The sequence below is a fragment of the Arctopsyche grandis genome, chromosome 6 (genome assembly GCF_051622035.1).
Source record: "Arctopsyche grandis isolate Sample6627 chromosome 6, ASM5162203v2, whole genome shotgun sequence".
NCBI classification, from domain to species: Eukaryota; Metazoa; Arthropoda; class Insecta; order Trichoptera; family Hydropsychidae; genus Arctopsyche; species Arctopsyche grandis.
The window spans coordinates 17,788,655-17,811,553 of NC_135360.1; the positions used below are offsets into that span (position 1 = coordinate 17,788,655).

Genomic DNA, 22,899 nt, shown 5'->3' on the forward strand with positions numbered 1-22,899 from the left:
GCCTCCACTCCTCTATGCTAAGTTATATGTTTAGGGACAACACCGTCAGTCCTTCAGTTCAGGAGACAATACTCTCGCTCGCCTTCCCTCTAGTATTTCGGTGACTACCAGCTTCTCTAGACTCTCCACATTCTTGCTAGCAATATGACCAAAGTAGGAAATAAACCTTTTTTCTACATATTCTGGAAATTCTCTCTGAAACTGCCAGATTTTGAGGATGGAGATGTTCGCGCGGTCCGTGGAATGCGTCACATTTCAAAAGCATTTATCTAACATGGCCCTTTCGATCTTTTTAAGTATCCATGTCTCGACTCTATAAAATGCAATGGGGATCACCAGATATCATACCGCGAATACGAATTTTCGTTCTCATTATATAACCTTCTTCTTCTTGTTAATGCCTTGTCCGCATCCGGACGTTGGCGACCACCTCGTCGATTATTTGAAGATATCCGCATCGGTCTTCAGCGGCTCGGAATAGCTCTTCGGCGCTCATATCGGTCCACATGCGCATGTTTCGAAGCCAAGATAACTTTTTCCTGCCAATCCATTTTTTTCCTTCTATTTTCCCCATGGTTATCAAACGGAGAAATTTGTATTTTGGACCCCGTATCATGTGTCCCAGGTACTCCATCTTTCTCCGCTTGATGACAGAAACAAGTTCCCTGCCTCTCCCCATCATGCCGAGGACAGCTTCGTTTGATATCTTTTTGGTCCACGGAATCTTCAGCATACGCCTATAGACCCACATCTCAAAAGCTTCGATGCGGCTGATCATCTTGGTCTTCAGAGTCCACGTTTCACATCCGTGTAGTAATACTTAATAATAATTATATAACCGTTTTTCCATATTTTTGTCAAACTGATCATTGCCAGTTTTGTCAAACTGATCATTGCCAGGCAAATAAAATCGTTGACTTCCTCATAGTCTTTTAAAGCACAGGACTTTATGACAGACTCTAATCTGTCAACGAAGAGGATTTTCGTTTTTTTTTTTTGTTTATCTCTAGACACAGGTGTTTACTCTCTATTTCTGTTCGACGAAGTAGTTCAACTATGTATTTCATTCTCATTGCTGGCCATTAACGTCGGGTCGTCCGCGAATCTTAAATATTTCTGCCGCTTTTGTTTTAAGCGTTTTTTAATAAACAGACAATAGTCAAGCAGTCAGTGACCGGTAATATATGTACATATATTATATAACACTGATCATCTATTTACTGACCGAATACACTTTTCCGAGTTACCGTTTTGGTCAACTACCTGTCAATATTTTCAATAAATCACGATTTCCTATTTATCATTAGTACAAAACGTATATATTATTAGATTAACCTATCCAATGATCAATATCAAAGACTAGGAAATAGAATAAATGTGGGCAGTTTGCGCACGCTTGCTTCCACGCGATAAAAGCTGAAAGTTTTCGTGTATAATGAACGCACTCAAGTGGCCGTAAACAATTAAAATTTATTCACATCCGACAATAATTAAAAATTGCTTTAATTTGCGCTCTATCGTCGTGTCGTAAATTTTTATAAGCCGTGCGTGACACCACAACGATTGCGATTTAAAATTCGTAGTCGACAAACGAACGAACAATGATTTCTACTTCTTCGTTGCTTTTTTACTCGCACATTGTACGAATTTTCTCCGTTTTGTTGTTTCGCTCGTCTACTAATGAAAATATATGTATTTATAACACATGTACATACATATAAAATTTAATTTATATTCATCCATCATTTTATTGTAAGGCTTCCTCTTTCAGAGCTGAGAAGTATGTTTTCTCGCCAGATCAAAGCTGTCTAATGCATAATTTCAATGATTTATATCTTTCCATTGTTATGAAATACGGTTGAAATAAAATGTTTTAGTATTTATGTACTTCTGTCCGATGGGTAATTTCTAACTACCCATCGATTTTGAGAGGTATGTTTTCTCCCCAAATCAAAGCTGTATAATGAATGTATAATTTAAATTGTGATGATTTATGTCTTTACATTGTTGAAACAAAATGTTTTAGTATGTATGTACATATGTACTTAAGATGGTTAATTCCGAATTACCCATCGATTTTGATTTTCTTCTGGATTGTTGAAAAGCAGAATGATATTTATGTATTTGTAAAAGTGATAACGAAGTGTTTGGCACACACAGGCGCCAAAAAATAAAAGGCGCCTCTAAAATATTTCGAAAATTGTTACAAATTTTTCGATGACCGAAAAACGAAGCATCAATGTACAAAAATTCTCATAAACCGTATTTTTTTTGCCTTATATGAGAATAACGATCTGATTTATGTGGAATCAATTTTACCAAAAGTTAAAAACCTTTGTGGTTTTCGTGTTAGTGGTCATTTTTACATACCTCATTTATTTATTATAATATTCTCTATTTTCCTTTGCGTAATTTTTATTTTGTATTATATTGTGTACTTGTGGTTTTACCCTGCTTCGCTCAGTGTTTCTAATATAAACCGTTTACACAAATGGCTAATCTAATAGTAAAAATTAATTTGTTTTTTTTTAATTTACTTGAATCGAAAAAAATATATTCAACGATATCGATATCGTCGTCATAGAAACTTTGATTTGTTTTCTATGCTCCCAACCGAACCTTACATACAAAGTCTCTTTTCTTTTCTTCTCAATTTTTTTGCAGGCGCCAAAGGCGCTTGCACAAGTCCACAAGCCGGCTCTGCATATATGTACATATGTATGTAAGTATGTATATTTGGGTTGCCGTAGTTTTACAGAATGTTAAATTACAGAAAAAGGCGTGGTCAGGGGCGGAGTGATGGGTGGAGTCAACGAATCCCCCCGTCATACCCCCCATACCCCCCCAGTTCGAAAATTAATTAATTAATTCGAAAAATATTTTCCATTCTCCTAGGAGTACACGTACAGGAAGGAGATGGATACGATACGATAAAAATACTACGTGTAGTATTTAAACCATATGTTGTAGTATTTAAACATGCGTAATATTGTCGAAATTCGTTGTGTATGTATCCGGATAGCAGAATGGTAAGAGAGCTAGCCACATGCGTGCGAAGAGTATATCCGAGTACATGTGTGCGATAGAGCGAGAGATGCACCTAAACCTGACCTGCGCACTACAACCATATTTTACAATTTCGACAATATTTCGCATGTTTAAATACTACAACATATGGTTTAAATACTACACGTAGTATTTTTATCGTATCGTATCCATCTCCTTCCTGTACGTGTACTCCTAGGAGAATGGAAAATATTTTTCGAATTAATTAATTAATTTTCGAACTGGGGGGGTATGACGGGGGATTCGTTGACTCCACACATGACTCCACCCCTGACCACGCCTTTTTCTGTAATTTAACATTCTGTAAAAATAAATTCTGTCAAGACAGGTAGACCCGTATATTTCCCTATGCCATTGTCCTAATTATTTTATTATATTTTAAAACTCAATGAGGTGTATGCAAAGAATATTTTCCATTTTTATTCCGATATATATTTGATATATATATATTTGACCAATTTTTACCTGCCCCCCTAAGAAAAAGCTGAAATGGCGTCCCTGATTGAACAAAAACAAATAAAATATGTATAGGTATAATAAAATAATTTGTTAGAGCATGCGCATTGGCTTGCAGCCATTATTTGTGACGAAATAAGTCTTTTTTTCATGTGTAGATAATATTTAAAATTTAAAATCGTGCAATTGGTTTTTTTCAAGGTCACCATTTTACGCATTTGAACCACACAGAGGGCGGTCGCATCAGTGCTACTAGTTGCCGTTTGCGCTTCCCGTGAAAGTACTTCTCACGGAATGTGAAAGTTTACACAACAGCATACTATAATGATAATTATCTCTCGCCGGTGGTTGTTGCCGTTATTATGATTGTAATTATAGTTATTTCATTCAAAAGAAGCGGGTGCAACAGTGAGTGGGCGCAGATGTCATTTGGTCACAATAATTACTCTTACGACCAACCTGGCAAAATTTTCAGGGTCAAGACTGCTTCCGTTTTAAAAGTAAAAGCGATATTTCAAGCCAACGTTTTAATCGCCAGTTTAATTGGGGTTGGCAGTTCTGCGTGTGAGCAGCCTATTACCCAATGCACTAACGTTTCTGAATCGTAATATATAATATTCATTTAATGCGTATGCGTACATTTATTAATACATTTAATGCGTATTGCGTATGAATATGTACATATGCATTAATTTGATTAAACTTAACACTCGGCTTTTGGGAATCAAAATTTGCATGCATTTTGTTTAACATGAATATTAAGTTGGGCGCTGATTTAACACAATACCTGTAATCCAGCACGCACATCATGAGCCAAATTGATGTGATGGTGCTGCTGTGGTTGCGGTATGGGTTGGTCGCACTCTTGACCTTGCATAGCACCTCTCCAATCCTTGGCGACCGCTGCCTCCTTTCTTCCTACAGCCATACTCCTCTCCAGACCATAGCTGATCATTGGATTTTGACTTTTGACTGGCGTGCTTTGCACCGTCAACTTTGACGGACTGGTCACGCTCTTGACTGGGCCACCCATTTGACTACCGGTCCTCAACGGAGACGAGGCAACCTTTGAAGGACCAGTATCCCTCTCCGGTATCATAGTCTGCTGCTGCGATAGGTTGTTCAAATGGTTCGTCTTAGACATGATGTTGACGCAACTGCTCGATTGTCCGTTTTGCATTATCGGACTTTGAGCGTTAAGGCTCAAAGAGTAACTGGTGGGGCTATGTGAGGCGTTCGCACGGTGTGGACTTGATGATGGATCTTCTTGCAGGAGTTTAGACGACGAGCCATGGTTGTGTGTTAAGGTGCTTCCTGGGCTGGATTCTATGGCTATGGATTGAGCAACCAAGCATAGATCTTTGGAGAGACGATGATGCTGGGTCACATTCGCCGGGGTGTGCACTCTAGTTAGAGGTGCTGGTGGTTGGGAGGGTGGAGGACCAGTAGGAGTTCTGGTTGGAGTTGAGGTGACTCCAGCACCCGAGGCACTGGTCTGTTTGAGTCCAGGATTTTGTTGTGGGTCGTGCGCTGGACTGCCGCTGCTGTACGATACATCTCCCCTAGATCCATTCGGCGGTCTGAAATCATTAAAAAGAAACTCGAATTAGATACGATGTCATATTAAAAGTGGAATAAATCAATCAAAGCTGACGAAAATTGTCGAAATCAGCATTGCCGGCCAACGATTCGCTTAATTATTCAATAGCAAAGCGTTATTAGGTGTTAATTATCAATTTTAGAGACGTCATTATGAAGAGAAAACGCGACTATCATTTAATACATTATATTTAACACCCGCTATGTACATACATACGATTATGTTAAATAACGTCACGTTGTTCATATTTCGTGAAATTGAACACATCTTTTATTCATTGTCTGATATAGAGAGTCTCTTTCTCTCACTGTATATCGAATAAATACATAAAAAACGAGCGATCTCAAGATATGTTTTGTATGCTTCGACAATGAATACGAAATCGTTCAATAAATCTACACATCGTATAATTAAGCTTCATGTGTTAATAGATATGACGAAAAATTTCACAAAGATTTTGATCTAGAAATATATACAAAATACCTACACATGTATGAGTAGGTGCAATATATCATATTGTGAAAGTTTTGTACTCATATATGTCAATATAAATGTACCATTAGGCCCATTACTTTAATATCATATCAATCAAACTAAGAGATATGTTTTTGAATAAGTGTTTTCAATTCAAATTACCAAAACAGCTAGTTGTAAGTCCTGCGAATTTTAGACAAATTTAAAGTTGGTACTAAATTAAAAACATGTATATACTTATATACAATATAAATCCAGTGCCAGAAATACCTATAAGCTAACTAGGTTGAAGTCCAGGGCCTCAAAATTCAGAGGGCCTTCTATAATCAGGGACAAAAGCTACTTAGGGAGAAAACACACTGAGTGGTATGGGATGTCACGTGTCCTTGGCTTCCCGCTATGACCGTAAACAGTGGGTATTCCCCCAAACCGAATTCGGGTGTACTTGCACGTGCAGAATGCATATGTACATATGTTTGAGAGGTCGCACATGTATGCATATTCATATGCAACCGACAAGTTTCTACATTTTATTAAATATGGGATTCACCGTTATTGACCACTGTCAACCAAGGATAAAATATCACCGAAAATACTCCAGGGGGTGATTTTTAGGACTGTGTACCATATATGTACATACAGGGGCTAGGCGTGCTGCGTTTTTTCGCATGTTTAAAAATATCTAAAAAGAAACACGTACCACATACCAATCAGTGTGTTTTCGCCCTTAAGCTATTTAGGAAAGTTACACTTTTACTCCGGTGTTAATTTTAAGGGTGTTCTACATAGGCTTAAAGCTAACACTCTTTTGCAGAAGAATTAGAATTAGTGTTGATGCTGTATTTTTGGAACCGTATGTCATTCAAAAAGCAGATACATATATGATTGAGTTTCTCATCTTACATTGTCGAGGCAATAAGTTCAGAAAAGTTTTGAACTGTTGATGGAAGGATACCCAGAAGATGTTGACTTGAAACTTCCTGATGAACCTTTGCACTTTCATATATACATACATTGTAGAGGCCTCACAAGCCTAGGGCCTCTTTTCGTATAAATCCGGCTCTGTTTACGTCTATTATACTTGAATTTTTTCAAAGCCAGTATTATAGATGGGATAAAATTGAGATAACATATGTATATATGTACATATGTATTGGATGATTGCATAAGTTCGTGCCCGATTTACATACAAGGTGGTAAGGGTAAACACACACAAAATTATGCAATCATCTATATATGTATATATGTATGTATGTACGTATGTACGTATGTACGTATGTACGTATGTACGTATGTACGTATGTACAACATATGTATGTATGTACAACAAATAAAAAAAGAGGATACAATAGCAATTGACTTGATTTATATACAGTAAATGAACACTTGGTAAATGAAAATTTTGATATTAATAACAAAAAATAAAATAGTGCCTACATTATATGTATATAACAAGTGCCTACAATAGTGCTCTTTAAAGATCAAGTGGCCAACTATTATGGATACGTTATTGTGTTTTATCTGTTATATGATCCGTTACTTTAATAGTTTATATTATATATATGTACATAGTAATATTATAGACTTGAAGGTCCATTTATATTATCCAACACTGCACGTCAAAGCATGTAAAAGACGACTTCTATTCATACTATACAGCACTGCCCATTTTCGGCACGTTCATACTTGTTTTGGACGAGTGCAAGGCAAAAGCGCGACGATACGTGCAATATTGCTTGCGTCGTATCGACGAGTCAATAATATCACAATATGACGTTTCCGAAAATAATCATATGAAAATGGCAACACTTTCGTTAGTTCAGGTGCACTCGGCCACTATGATGTCGCGCTATGTGTGAATATTTTTACAATGGCCAAAGAGAACCGGTTCTGCTTGACACATTTCGGTGACATGTACTGCTCAATAGTGTTAATAGATTGTGTCTATTACTGCTGTTTCGGTACTCCACTTACACATTACGGAGCGTATGAATGTGTCTATATAGAATGTACTAAATATTTTTCACACTGCTGTTTACCTACAGTTTCAGACTAGATCGGCACTGGTATAAACGAACCTTCAGCCGTATGATAATGATTATTCTATATTATTATAAACGGAAAATCTCGATCACGGAACATGTGGTAATCGAGTTCTCGTTAGTACAATATTTCGCGTGTGTAGATTTCGATTGATGGAGTTTTTGGGTGCCAGATATTGCGTGATCGAGATTTTAGTGACGTGCGCGAGATCGTTTTTTGCGGAATAATCACAGAACCGATATAATATGCTACAGTCACCAGTAAGCATTTTAAAAGTTTCGATTTGAAACACAATACAATACTGGTCTAATAAAAAGTTTTCGCCAAGCATTTCTGCCTAATATAAAGATGTTTTTAAATAATCGGATCAGAATGGAAAAAATCGAAATATTTGTATCTCAACCGTAATATAATGACTTGCCTCTAGTATTTTCGATACGTTTTACGCGATAATTTTGCAATTTTTTACGTTACGCTACTTTTATCTAAGGGCCATTTAATTCTAGGCTACGCCCATAAACAGATCTGTCAAAACAAGACTGGTATAAAATTGAATTTAATTATACACAAATACGGAAAGGAAAGTTTACAACGGGGTAATAAATAAGCGTCGAAAAAAATGGTCGGTTTCGGCGAGAAAAAGTCAAAAGATGTGTGACGCCTCCTTTCATCAAATTTATATTTGTATGGCAAATTTTCGGTAAAAACTGTAATTATTTCGAATGTTTTCAGTGAAAGTGAACCGGGACCGTAATGATGTCGGCTAGTTAGAACGTAAACATTGATTCTGTCCTCGTAAGTACGTCATTAGACACTTGGACGTGCACGGAAAATTTTATTCATTTTATTCACATTATGAAGAATTTCACCGTGCCTTAAACTGAGTCACTCAGCACACTCATATCACTCGTACAACTACCATCTACTGGAGGAAATATTGTTTTCATACATAATACTAATTGAAACGATGTGCAATCGATCATCCAAAAACTATATTTAACCATAAAATGGCAGCACAAGTATCTACTGCCAAGCAGTAGCACAAGTGCTACTGCCCGCCCTAGAGGATTCCTTTTATGGGAGTTTGTCTTGGAGTTATATTTTAATGGGTTCAATTCATTTTCGATCTTCTGACATCGTCACAACATTTGGTAACTAAATCATCTGAGATTTTTAATGGGTTCAGTTAAGGGTTCAATAACTTAGTAAAGGGTTCAGCATCTTTTTTTTCCAATGATATATTTCAGCTGCCTGGATTCATTGTATTATTATACATATTTGTTCAGAAAACATCTAGTATATGTATATGTATATTCTCATATGCACGTACGTTGTCAATGGGATAGGTGTACACCAGTGGCGTGCGGTGAAATTCTCCCTGTTTTTGTCGCACAGCCTGACTAATGTGTGCGCGGTCGGGTTACAAGGAGACTCGGTATGACGTCACCTACCTCCCTATTATTCCACTCGCGCACTGTGGTTATATGTACATATATCTATATATAAGCTATTTCCAATCGAGATTAATCCACGTGATCGAACCCAGCAACTCTCGGTGGATGGCGCTAACGCAACCACCAAGCTATGCTGCTTTCTAGACATACAAAAAAAACCGCTAGCATGACAAATCTATACTGCGATTCAGGGCAAAGCCCTTGCCCTTTAAGGGTTTTCGGTGATATTTTATCCTTGTATTGATAGTGATCGATGGCGGTGGTTCCCTTATTTGAAGAATCGTAGAAGAAACTTGTCGTACGAAGATCGTACGAATTATCATGACATGAAGATACGCCCATCACAACTGGAAACGACGAACATGATACGATTTAATGTGTCACAAATATCCAAGTCTGACCAGCAGAAGTGCAGAAATACTCCGAATAAATTCTTATCAATCGAGGTCAAACAAGGGCTTGAACCCGGAAGCCTCTCGGCGATTAGCATTAACGCAACCATCGAGCTATATTACTGGCTATACATATATAATAAACTATAATATATAATAACCTGCTTAATGTCGTAGTAAAATTTAATAGCTTTTATCTCATTAAGGTGCATTTTACATCACGATAAACACTATACCTATATAGTAAGAGGGTGTACTTACTTAAATGTATTCAATATACATATGTGTGTATAAAATATTTACAATGATTTCTCAGTAATAATAATAATAATGATAACTTTTTATTCTAAACGATACGAACAATAGTGCAATCCCCACCGTCCATAAAATAAATAATATAATATATGATAAAATAAATATATAAATTAATAAATAATAATACTAATAAGAAAGTCAATTTATGGCGGTCGGTGAAGGAGCTCCATCCACCGAACATACGGATAAGAGCGGAAATGAGAAGACGCGGCAGCAAGCAAACAATTTAACAATTCAAATACACGACGACGAAGGGAGGCCGCTCTCATCCTGATAATGGCCTCATAGTGAGGCACGTGCAATATATACATATATGCAATACATCATGTAGTGCACCTTCGTGAGGGGAAAGCAGTGTACTTTATTCACATAGAATTTGATACATGTCACCCAAATCGTAATGAGAGCCGATAAGTATACAACTTGAAACGAATTTATTTTGTAAACCTACATATTGAAACGTTAAAAATTTGGCACTTGCTTCCTCTGTGTAATACTCACAATAGACGGAATGGGTAAGTGCAATTCGATTCGCGGGTCAAATTCGATTGTTTGGAAACGGATAGCATTGAACGCACCACGATCGATGAATGGGGTATCGCGTGCCGCAAGTTCACCATCACTGATTCCATAATATGATCAACAATATTGAGGAACCACAGCTGCGGTTACAGAAGAACGAGTCGCAGAGGCAAAGAACCGTGTCCGCACGACCTGCGACAATCGGCGACGCTTCGTGATTTCCGTGAATTTTCCGAACGATTTTCACACCAGTTTTCCGGGAAATTCTTCAAGTTCGTTCATCGGCAGTGAATTGATTAGTCGCGAATCGATCACCGCGACGGGTCATTATTAAAAAATTTCACATTGTAAACGTCATCACAGCTGACGGAGATCATTACGGCCAGAGCTTGACAATCATATCCCCTTCGGTCATGAAAAACCGGGGCAGAGGATGTGTCGTGGATGCTGGCCGGACGACATTGAACCGTTTTGCTCATCATGCCTTTATAATTGACATCCGCTGCGGCGATTATTATTTATATGTGTGAATTCTAAAGAGAACAAGCCGTATGCATTTGTGTGCAACGATTGAGAAACTGTGATTTAAACACACGTCCGTTATCAATTCTTCTCGTGAATTAGCTAACCGTATGTTGTTTAACCTTAACTCGACACCGTTATGCTCTGTAACGCAAGTAAAAGCTTAATCTTTCGACAATTTCAATCATTACTAAATCAGTTTAAAACGCATCGGCTATTTTGACAACAATATAATCATGAGGAATTTCGATTACAATAAGCGGTGATTACTTTTTACAACATACATATACATACACTGGGTAGTTTTGAACCGACAACTGAATTTTAACAAATTAGTGTGAATGATTTCTTCATTATCAATTTAATACATTTAAAATACTATTATAATATCTTTATAACTAACACATCGGAAACACGTTTTTAAACATTTATTCAAATGATATGCTTTCATAGTAAATGAACTCAACAGAAAACAAATACATTGTGTAAATATTTAAATAAACCAAATGCGTATCGCAAATGAATTCCAACATTGCTATTAATACTCATAAGTCAAAAGTTTCAAAAACTTTTCATTGTCTATATTAATTGGACTATTAGAGAAATAAAACCGTGATCAATGATCGATTCTGAGTTCGAATCAGTCAAAATCTCGATCATCACAAAACGTATGGTAAGACTGGTTCGGTGAATATTCCGCAAAAAGCGATCTCGCATACGTCACCAAAATCCTGATCACGGAACATATGGCACCCGAAAATTCCATCCATCGAGAGTCATCCATGCGAATTATCATGTAACTATGATATGCCGTATTCGCGATTTCCGTGGAAATGATTGTTGTGTGTGTGATCGCAATGTGCGAAATAATCTGTTTAAGAAATAAAAAATCGTAAAAACAGTTCGTTTTAGAACCTAAAAGTACGGCATGGGACGTGTTCGTGGAGTCCAGCTAATTCGTACGATTTTATTTTTTTTTTCCTACATTTCTTCAAATATGGGAATCCCCGTTATTGATCATTGTCAATACAAGGATAAAATATTACCGTAAATACTCTAGGGGGTGAAGTTTGCAACGGTAAAGATTTGGCGTACCAGCGTTTTTTTTTTGCATGAGCATGTCTTTTCCTTTAATTTTAATGTATTGTTACTATGTAGGTACATATGGATAATATATAAAATAAAAAGAGTTTAAAAAGCACATGCTGAAAGATTATTAAAGTAAATAAATAAACGTGTCCCAAAACTCAATATTTTAAAATTAGTACATTGACCTTAGACTATTTGGCAATAAGTATATATGTATATGTAGTCATAAGCATGACACTATCAAAGATTCCTACTGTATATAATTTAGTTTTATTTTAGTTTCAATACAAAGTGACAGTCTGTTTGCTATTAAAAATATAATAAAACGATGATTTTCATACTGAAAGTTTTCTCTTTCACTGTTATCATTACAAATCGGCGCCAGAGTGCAAAAATGGGATCACCATCGTCAATTTCTATGGCTCACCTTTTTTTGCTCTCTAGCTTTGTAGTTTTCCCTCTTTCCTGGAAAATAGTACCGTCGCACCGTCCTTTAGTTATTATTAAAGGACGGCGCGACGGTGCTGTTTACCAGGAAAGAGGGCAAACTACAAAGCTAGAGAGCAAAAAAAAAAGGTTGACCGTAGAAATTGACAATGGTGATTCCATTTTTGCACTCTGGCGCCGATCTGTAGTTATTATACATCTAAACTGAGTTACAATGATGACATATGAGATTTCTTGAGAAATCTATCAAAGCTCTTTTACTTGAGTGAAAAAGCATACAAAAGATATTTCTAGAATCTACATAGTCACTCCAACTACGATAGTAAGAAAATATATGTTTGGACTTTGGTATGAAATAATGTAGATATACGAGTTTTTATCAATTACCGTTTCCTCCATCCCTGAACGAAGCTCCAATCCAAGCTTTCGTTGGCCACTTCCGGTGCACGGTCATCTTGCTCAACACTACCACTAATAATATCCACCCAACGACGGGCACATTCAAAATTGTCCTTAAATTCCACATTAATAACACCATCCTCAGTGCGCGTCGTTATCACATTAGCATTGTTATTATCGTCCAAAGCCGACTTGCCCTCGGCAATGTATTCCAAATCAGTGGCGACACTTTGCTCTACAATCTCTGAATAAATGGGCTCATTATCGACTGAAACTTGAGACACGAGCTCAGGACTCTTGGAGCTCTTTGTTATACCCAAATTTCCAGTCTCTTCTAATAGTTTTTTGGCATACAAGTCTTCTTTGATTCTATCGCGAGCTTTTTGATTCGCCTCAGCTTGATTCCTAGCGATCGAATCGCCGAAGTAGATTATTACTTTATGATTGTTTTGTTTGATGTTTTCGGGTGCAGTTTTCGTTGATCGCAATGGCTCATGGTTTCTGGAGTCAATGCTGCTCTTTTTGCTCAGCTCTTGAAAGCAAGCTGCTAGATCTGTAGTCTGCTTTTTGGATTGATTTACCCTTACTGTTGCGGATCTTCCTGAATTCTTATCCTTGTCCGTTTTCTTTTTGATCTCTTGATAGAGCGGCGACATCCTATTGTCAGGTGGAAATTTGGGTTTCAGTTCCGTGTAGGTGTTCTGATCGTACTTTGGCGCCAAAGGTATATACTTTTCGTGTACATTTTTTGAATAAGTTGCATCATCGCGTTTTTTGAACTTGAGCATGCCCTTAGCGTGATCCTTTCCAGAGTATAGGTCACTGTTTTGAGACTTGCCTACGAATTTTGATTCGGTGATCATTCTAAGGAAGGGTTTTGCCTCATTGATGCGACACTTGGTGATCTGTTCGCAGCTAGGCGCCCTGCACATTTTGTTTATGTCTTGGGTCATTTTGATGGGGAATATTTGCTCGCAGCTGGCCGCCCTCGATACCCTGGGGGGTTGGGTGCCATGGATAGGGATATGACGATCTTTGCTCTGCCAGTTCCTTACGGACATGCGAGCGGCTCCTCGAATGAAGCCCAAAGCTCCAGTTTGCTTGAAAGCTTCCGCTTTTCGGAGGATGAAGTTGCCATTATCGGCGTTTTTTGAGTCTGACTTCTTCATGTTGGCCTTGTTGTGTTTAGGTTGACAGGTTTGCAGCTCTTTGCACAGCAGGCAGACGCAGTTTTTGGAGCAGATCATGGTCCGCGCGGTGGGTCACATTGTTGTCGGTCCGCCGGCAAGAACGCCACTGGTGTCGGCGAGGCGGAGCACCCGGGGCGGCGGCGGCGCCCCTCCAGCCGTATGCCCCACTTCCCATCATTGTCACCGCGGTGTGTGTGTGTCTGTGTTTACTGTTCCTTTCGGATGAGCTGAGGCGCGGTTTCGGCTCATCTGCTCGAACAATGAGCGCGAGATAGCATCGCGAGACGTTGATTTTTAATTGGCGCCAAAAACTTCGACTATCGCCTAGCACCGGTACCCAAAGCTCAGAATGAATGAAATGCGACGTGTGAAAACTCCACTGATGTGAATGATACTCCGTGTATATTTATCTGTCTAATTTTTTTCACCGCTAGTACGCTAGTGTCAATCAAATTAAAGCTGAAACTGAATTCGCCTCTATCGACTTTCACTAGCTCATTCGAAAAATATTCGAATAATATGCCAATTACAATTCTCATACGGAGATAAGCATGCATACATATGTATGCACAAGATCAAAAAATGATATGTACTAGATGATATGTAAATCCGAAATTTTGTTCACACACACAGAGAAAAGCATAAAAAATCAAATCAAACAATCAAAGAGCGATATTTGGTAAATTGAAAACTTAACTGTCATGCTTAAATTTTAAATTTTAAAAATCTTAATCAAGATAATTTGATGATTCAAGAGTACGTACTCTTTTCCTCAAATCCATTACAAATATATGTATGTATGTATGCAGTATCATCATCATCTTACATTTCAAGCTATGATATATACGATTTCTGGTATATTTTGTTTTAATTTGTATCAACTGCTACTTTGGAGGGGAAACAAATTTTTTATGATTTATTTTTTATTTATATATTTCTATATTTTCGTTTTCTTTAAGTTATTATTTTACTGTTCTATTTTTTTATCTTTTTGTATTTTGCTATTTATTTTTCTTAAATTTACTATTTTTTTAATTATTATTTTATCTTATAATTTCTGTAATTACTCCTCTCTTATTTTTTATTTTTATTTTATTACTAATGGTTTTACCTGTCTTCGCTCGGTATTTGTAATATTAAACATGGCTAATCTAATACTAAACATTTTATTAAATTTATTTGAATAGTTTTATTTTATTTGAATATTAATTTGTTTTTTTTATTAAATTTGCCACCCAATACCTTACATACTTACATACAAAGTCTCTTTCGAAATTATATATTAGATTGTTATCTTGAATGTTTTATTTTATCAACTTATCTCGTATATAATAAGTCAAACCCGTTGGGTCTGTCGACTTTGCCACCTCCCCCAATTATATTAAATAAATATAACATTTAACGAATAGAAAAGTTCATATAAAGCAATAAATTGAAATTTGGAGGTCACAATTAAAGATAATGACATTTTGACAAGCATTCGCTTTCAAACAATCTTGAATTTCCATCGAAAAAATCGAACTCTGGGTAATCACAATCGAGAAAAAATTATAGGAACGTACGGAAAATTACACGCGCGCATGGGAAATATTCTCAATCACAATGAAAATTTTCAAAATAAAAAATCTATACCTACATACATAGCTATACGTGTAAAAATAAACGTATCTATGTACATACAATAATTCGCCATTAGAGCAGCACTCTCTCTTTCGAGATAAAACCACACGGTTTTAACAATAAAGAAGAAAATGGCTCGCTTCCCACACCGACATTGATCAAATCAAAATTTGAACGATTTGCGAATCGTGTGCGACCACGAATAAAAAGAAATAGCCTATTTTTTCTTCTCCTACGCACACTATTTTATTATTGTCGGTAAAAGCGAGTGAATCTCTATCGCGAACTATCACCGCATCTACGTACATAGGATGATCAACAATGGAGCTCGAGAAGTTCGATAGCCGAACGCGGAATGAGACCAGAGTCGAGATTAAAATTAACGATTCATTATTGTGCGAAAACGTTTCGGATTGACGTGACCCAGTTCGGATCCGAAACGCTCCTTATTCGAAGATGGCCACGTGTCCCTTTTGCGGAGAGACGAAGATATGCTCGTTTATTTTTATTGTCCTCTTTTCGAGAACACGTTCCACTTCCATTTTTTGTCCTGCCTCTTCCTCGCTGTACCGTGAATCGCGTTGACATAAATTTCAACTGAAACGCATGCATTCGAAATTTCGAATCCATTATTGAAAAGAGATTTTCGAAGTACATACATATGTATGTACATATGTAGATTCGACCGAATATTCAAAAGATTATTCCGGGTTAAAAACTTTTAACGGGCACCAAAAATCAAAACTTTGCTCGAAATTCTAAATCCTAATATATCTTATAAAGGACTAGTCATTTTACCCGGCTTTGCTCGGCATTTGTAATATAAACCGCTTAAACATGGCTAATCTAATAGTAAACATTATGAAACTAAAATGAAAAATAAATCGGGATTCGGAACAGAAGCAGGAATCAGGATCCGGAAATGAAAAAAAGAATCCGGAACCGGAATTAAAAAAGAAATCTGGAATTGGAATTGAAATCATTACCGGGAATCGGAACTGAAATCGGAATTCGAAATGAAATCGGAATTGAAAATCGGAACTGAAATGGGAATCGGAAATCGGAACTAAAATCAGAATCGGAAATCAAAACTGAAATCTGAATCGAAATCGTCGTCATAGAAAATTTTCGATAACGTCACGGATTCTACGAACCAAATAATATACATACAAAGTTTCTTTCGAAATGATATACATATACTAGTGGTTTTACCCGGCTTCGCTCGGTATTTGTAATATAAACCGCTTTAACATGACTAATCTAACAGTAAACATTTTATAAAATTTATTTGAATAGTTTTATTTTATATAAATTTATTTTAATACTCATTTATTTTTTTTATTAAATTGACTGTCACGAAAAAAAACAAACATATATACGAAGTCTCATTCGAAATTATACATATTATACCAGGTTCCGGCAAAATCTTGCAGAATTGAGCTTTGATGTTCCCAACCAACTCAGCTACATTAGATGTCGCACTTTGTTCTCTTCTTCTGTGGCATGTACCAATTTGATGGTTTCGTCGCCTGTTGCAGGAGCCATCAAGCTCCTCAATCAGATTTCTGTTAACTTGAATTAATTAAATCTAAAATATTTTGATCTGGTTGGGAGATTGTTTAACTTGAGATCGTAATGTGTTCAATTATTGCATTCGTTTATGATTATGTTTTATTGTATTTTTTAGATATAATGGAGACTAGGAGCTACTCCGTAATGTCACTATGTAAAAATTGTAAAATAAATAAATATAATATTATTTGAACGAAATTAAATTTTGGGAAAACTATAGAATAATTCATAAAATCGACAATATTTACTGTTAAAAACAGAGCTTAAGTAACAACTTACTAAAGTGGTAATAAAAATCGATCGTTAAACTTTAAAATACAATATTATTGAGATTAAAACGCTCGTTAACATCGCTCGAATTCACTTTGACATAACGACGAAAGAGCAAAACAGTTTATTGTGCACGTAACGCAGAAGCGACGTTAAAACGTGCCGTTAAACGGACACGCAATAACGTTTAAACGTTATTCAACATTGGGTCTACAATACTTCTACCTACATACATATTATCACACCTACAATGTACACGTGAGCGAAACTGAAAACTGGGGTCGTTAATTCGTTCAAATTCGTGACTGCGAAATCGTTTTATGGGTCGTGAGCGTCCCAAGTACTTAATTAAGATTCGACGTTAATGGCCATAATTTCGAGAGTGAAATATCAGAATTTTGTCCATATTATTATTATTATCGTTACTGTTTATACATTGTATATATGTATGTATGTACATATGTGCGAGAGTGTAACGAGAGAAAGCCTAGTAGTCAGTGTCGTGCATCTGAAATTAATTGAATCATAAGCGTGGTACGCACTAGATGGCTATCGTACGTGTGTCGGGAGACTACTTTCAGTTTTATAGGAAACTGTTAATAATAGTGACCGCAAAACCTTCATTGATATCATAAAAATCGATTGACATTTGGCTACAATCATGAAGTTCAATAACTTCAACAAAAATCAGCATGGATCAAAACAGTATATGTATAATTAATACAACTGTAAGTAAAGTGAGTTGATATTTTGATTATGTATGAGCAAATACAAAGAGATAAAGTCAGGGCCGCACCTACCATATGTACAAATGTGTGCAGCGAACACAGGCGGCCGAAAGAAATGAGAGTCGAAAAAATTATAGACAAGACATCGTACTTTTTTAAAATGCATTTAGGTTGTCTTGTTGTATACTTGTGGATTGCTGTTGCAAGTTACAACTTGTAACTAAAGAGCGGACCAAATTTGCGCAGTTCATTGTTCATTGTTCGCCGTGCTTTGTTCATTTTATGATGAGCTTTTTTTTTTATTCTCTCTAGCTTTGTAGTTTGTCCTGTTTCCTGGAAAATAGACCCAAAACGCCCTGTGTCCTGGAAAAAGCACGCTTCCGGTACTACCTCTACTTGTAGCACACTCGAAATATTCGGGGAAATAACGGGATAGCAGGTATAGCTTAAGTCTGCACACAGCTAGATCTTTTATGTTCTATTATATTTGCGACTGCCACATGTATTTATTCAGGGATGTTATGTAAGTATTAGTTGGTCATTGAAAGAACAGTGTCCTAGATGTGGGGTTGGGGGTAAAAACACTATTGAAAACGTTCAGTCTCTCTTATCGTCTGGTCCTGTTCAGAACTAAACGTTTTAGTTTTCTGTCTGTTTTTGTTGTGATTAAAATTTTCAAGGGGATATTTATCACAAGGCAAAATTTTTGAACAACTAGCATGCACTTCATTTTTTAATTTTTTTTTTATTAATATGATTTATACAAATGCTGAAAAAATTAAAAGCGGCCGATTTAAATTTGCACACAGGCGGCTGAACTCCTGGGCGCAGTAGTACATATGTAAGTATATTGAAAGAAATTTAATTGAGAAAGCGTGGCTATTGTTGAATACAACAGAAAAAGTATGTAATACAAAGTGGTCCATTAGTGAATGAAGGTATTATTTTTTGAGTATTCGATAAAAATGATAGTAATGAATGCATAACTTTGTTTATTTCATGGCGATTGCATTTACTTCCGAGCAACTTGATCTAAACAAATCCACAGTTATACATACGAACATTTTAAACAAATACGTAAATTAATAATGATAAGATTGTGTTATTGAATTTGAGATTTGTTGTCAAAAATGTATGTATGTACATATGTACATACATATGTGCAAATTTTGGAAATATATCTACATATTAATTAAATTGTTTGAATGTCAATAATAACAAAGTTTCTTATGAAACAAAAGTTTCATAAGAAGTTGTTTTTTATATGCTATTTAACAGTTATTATTAATTATAGATGTTTTATTTAAGTAATTACTTATTAAGTTGCATATGTATGTGCATATTTTCTAGATTGATATTAGTTTTAAATACAATTTTAATATTGTTTTCAATGATATATTGAAACTTGCCGTTAACAATGTCAACACTAAAGATTAAATATGTATTTCTGATACAAATGACAATACTGAAAATATTATATGTACCTATACATATGTAATTTAATAAAATGTTATTAAGTGAACAAAATATTCAGTGTTACATTAATATACATTATAAATGTACATTTGTAAATTGTACGTGTATTTTCAGTTGTAATTATACATTCCTTCACATATATTCCAACATGCGTTTTGGGTCATTCATATTCAAATACAATTCTATTAAATTATATCTCTAATAATTATAAGTGCGAATGAAATTTCAACAACGTGTGCCAGTTGTAATATAACAGTTGAGTTTTGACAGCTCTGCTATTTTTACGAATGGTTTAGAATTCAATAATGCGTTAATATTTGCTAGGTATTACGAATAAAGGTAATGAATACCGAAAAACGAAAAAAACTTTTCAACTCAATATACTAGTCGAGTTACGTTTTCACGAAAGCCTAACCTCTGCATCTAACTTGGTACCAACTTATAATTGAATTGTATATTCAGTTGTAATATATTTTGACCAGTTGGAATGTAAATCGCCATATCAATCAAATTACGTGGGTTAGACGGAATATGTATATTCCAACTAGTCAAAATATATTACAACTGAAAATACACTTCAACTACATTGGTAGTTGGTATCAGGTTAGACGGAATATATTTCAACTAGTCAAAATATATTACAACTGAAAGTCGCACTTCAACTGTAACATATAATATATACAGCATATGGTCATATGTGAACCACTAAAAGACATAATAAAAGAGAATATGTTTAAATAAACATATATAATTATATATTGTACTATGTATGTAAATATGCATATGCATATACGGTTTTATTTATTATACAAATGCTATAAAATATATGGCAATTGAATCGCTAATTTCTACTATTACTGTATGGCTTTTATAAAATAATAAGCAGGTATGCAAAGTTTTCATATCAACAAACTGCTGATTTAGTTTAGTTCAAATTGTGTACATTGTATGTGTATGTATGTGTAATTATCAAATAATTTTAATCCAGTATACATACGCTTGTTAAGGCTTTTATGGAGTAAACATTCAACCTCACACGCTTACGAATTCAAATCCTCCCAATGAACGTTGAACTGAAATGACAGTTCTTCAACCGGGCAGAAGAACGTAACACGACAAATTTCGTCCATCTCCAAAAACGTCAAAATAATTTAAAAATCGACTTAAAGCACTGCAAACAGCATATAAATTATTTAAATTATACTTTCTTGTGATTAAATATTTCATCTAAAGCAATTTATAAATGAAAATGCTCGGATTTTTTTTACTCTATTGTATTATTTTGTTTTCAATTCAAATTAATTTGATGAATATGAACGTTTCGTTCGAAGAGTGAGCTCGTTATAATCCATATTTAACCAGCGACACAATCGACTAATTTGCCATAGAATTTCACACCTCGATGCGGCCGCACATTTTTCGTTTTATTCAGAAACGCACGCTTTTTTATTATTAATTTTATTACGAATACATAAAACCGCCTTTTCTTAATTAATTAATAGGACATTTGTAGTCGTTGTGCTACCGCAGTCAGAGTGATAATAATGGACTAATCAAGCAAATTATGGGGAGGGGGATTTCGGGGGCGATTCCCGCGCATAAATCAACCTCTACAACATCATCTCAACATACCACTTTCTTTTCGCGCCTAGAATACTCTAATACTAGTGTGGGGTAGGGTGATGGAAGAGGGGCAGAGAGGAAGGCACTTTCACAAGCCCCGTCGAATTAATCCCAAGCGGCTCTCCCGAGATAAACAAAAGGCATGCTCGTCCACACTGTCTCGCCGAATTCTCACACTTTCTTCGCATTATGTGCGCTCGAGGGACGATTAGCGCCATAAACTCGATTCACGGCCGAACAAAAGCCTAACCCGATGAAGATCGCCCTCGTCTGCACATCAAAGACCACGCATCAACCTTTTTTATGCAAATACAATCGACAAATAAAATATTTATGTAAAAACCTTGAATGCATTTTAATTAATTTTAGGATAATTAACAGGAAAGAGAATGCTGTTGAGATGTCAAAACTTTTGAGATATCAAAACGACAAGTATTTTATAGGCTAATCCTATGGCAACCACATTAAAACGTTGCCATAACTCCTTTTTCCGCTAATCTTCAAAATATTGCAACTCAATGGTAAACATACACATGCAGAGGATGGAACGAACGATTAAGAATACTTACGTAAAATTATGCCTAATAATTTGTGCATGAAGAAACGAGTCCGTTTGACAAATTGTTATTTTGTGTACACTATAACTGGCCATATTACCTATTCATGAACGAACGAAATGTACATTTGGACGGTTACCTGACAACTCGTTCACAGATTTTCCGTAAACCGAGGATGCGCTCCAGGCATTACGTATACGGCCATCTCTTTCTCACCCCGTCTGTTCACCAAGATCTCGTTTACTATGCCATTACGTATGCAGCCATCTCTTTCACAGACCGTCTGTGAAAGAGATGGCTGCATACGCAATGGCATAGTAAACGAGATCTTGGTGAACAGACGGGGTGAGAAAGAGATGGCCGTATACGTAATGCCTGGAGCGCATCCTCGGTTTACGGAAAATCTGTGAACGAGTTGTCGTGTCACCCATTTGGACTGTACTAGGGTACTAGAATCAGTATTGTATGGGTGGTTATGCACTGTTTCACGTGTGAAACAATGCATACCCACCTAGAGGTTGTGATTCCTTGGCTTTTTTTGACTCTCGAGATTTGAGAATCTCATATTCTCGGAATATTTCAATCTTGAGATTTGAGAATCTTATTTTCTCGGAATATTTGAATCCCGAGAATTCGAGATTTTTTTTGTTTCTCAAGATTCTCGAGAATTCTCGAGTATAATTTTATTTTTTTTAATATAATGAATCTAATAGTATATATCTAACAGACTTTATTATATTAGGCGTTTATAAATTTTTTAAAGACATGATAAAAGAAAGATACAGAGAGATATAATAGAACATTGTATATAAAAAAAGAAATTATATAAAGAAAATATATTATAAAAGAAGGAACGAATAGAAAAAAATATATATAATAGTAATTTAAAATAGAAAAAATAAAAATATGTAACAAAGTATTTTATAAAATTCCTAGTGTTGCTTCCCGGCTTTGCCCGTGTTTTTGTGACAAAAGATAACCTACTGATCAAAAAATAAAAATACTGCACATACCGGACAAATAACAAACATACTGACCATCTATGCATATTAAAATACTGGCCAAACATTGATTACTATGTATG

At 35.8% G+C, this 22,899-nt stretch overlaps 1 protein-coding gene across 1 annotated transcript; it reads right to left on the reverse strand.

The window, feature by feature from the left end:
• Positions 1-4,297: 4,297 nt before the first annotated feature.
• On the reverse strand, positions 4,298-20,716 carry LOC143912628 (uncharacterized). The gene is made up of 2 exons (XM_077431922.1): positions 20,633-20,716; positions 4,298-5,102 (listed from the first exon to the last, which is right to left on the reverse strand). Exon 2 carries the CDS (start codon positions 4,700-4,702, stop codon positions 4,298-4,300), a length of 405 nt encoding a protein of 134 aa, XP_077288048.1. The 5' UTR covers positions 4,703-5,102; positions 20,633-20,716.
• Between the last annotated feature and the right edge of the window lie 2,183 nt (positions 20,717-22,899).

Excerpts from the sequence above, each read along its gene's own strand:
- LOC143912628 (XM_077431922.1), bottom strand. The coding sequence starts at position 4,702 with ATGCAAAACGGACAATCGAGCAGTTGCGTCAACATCATGTCTAAGACG.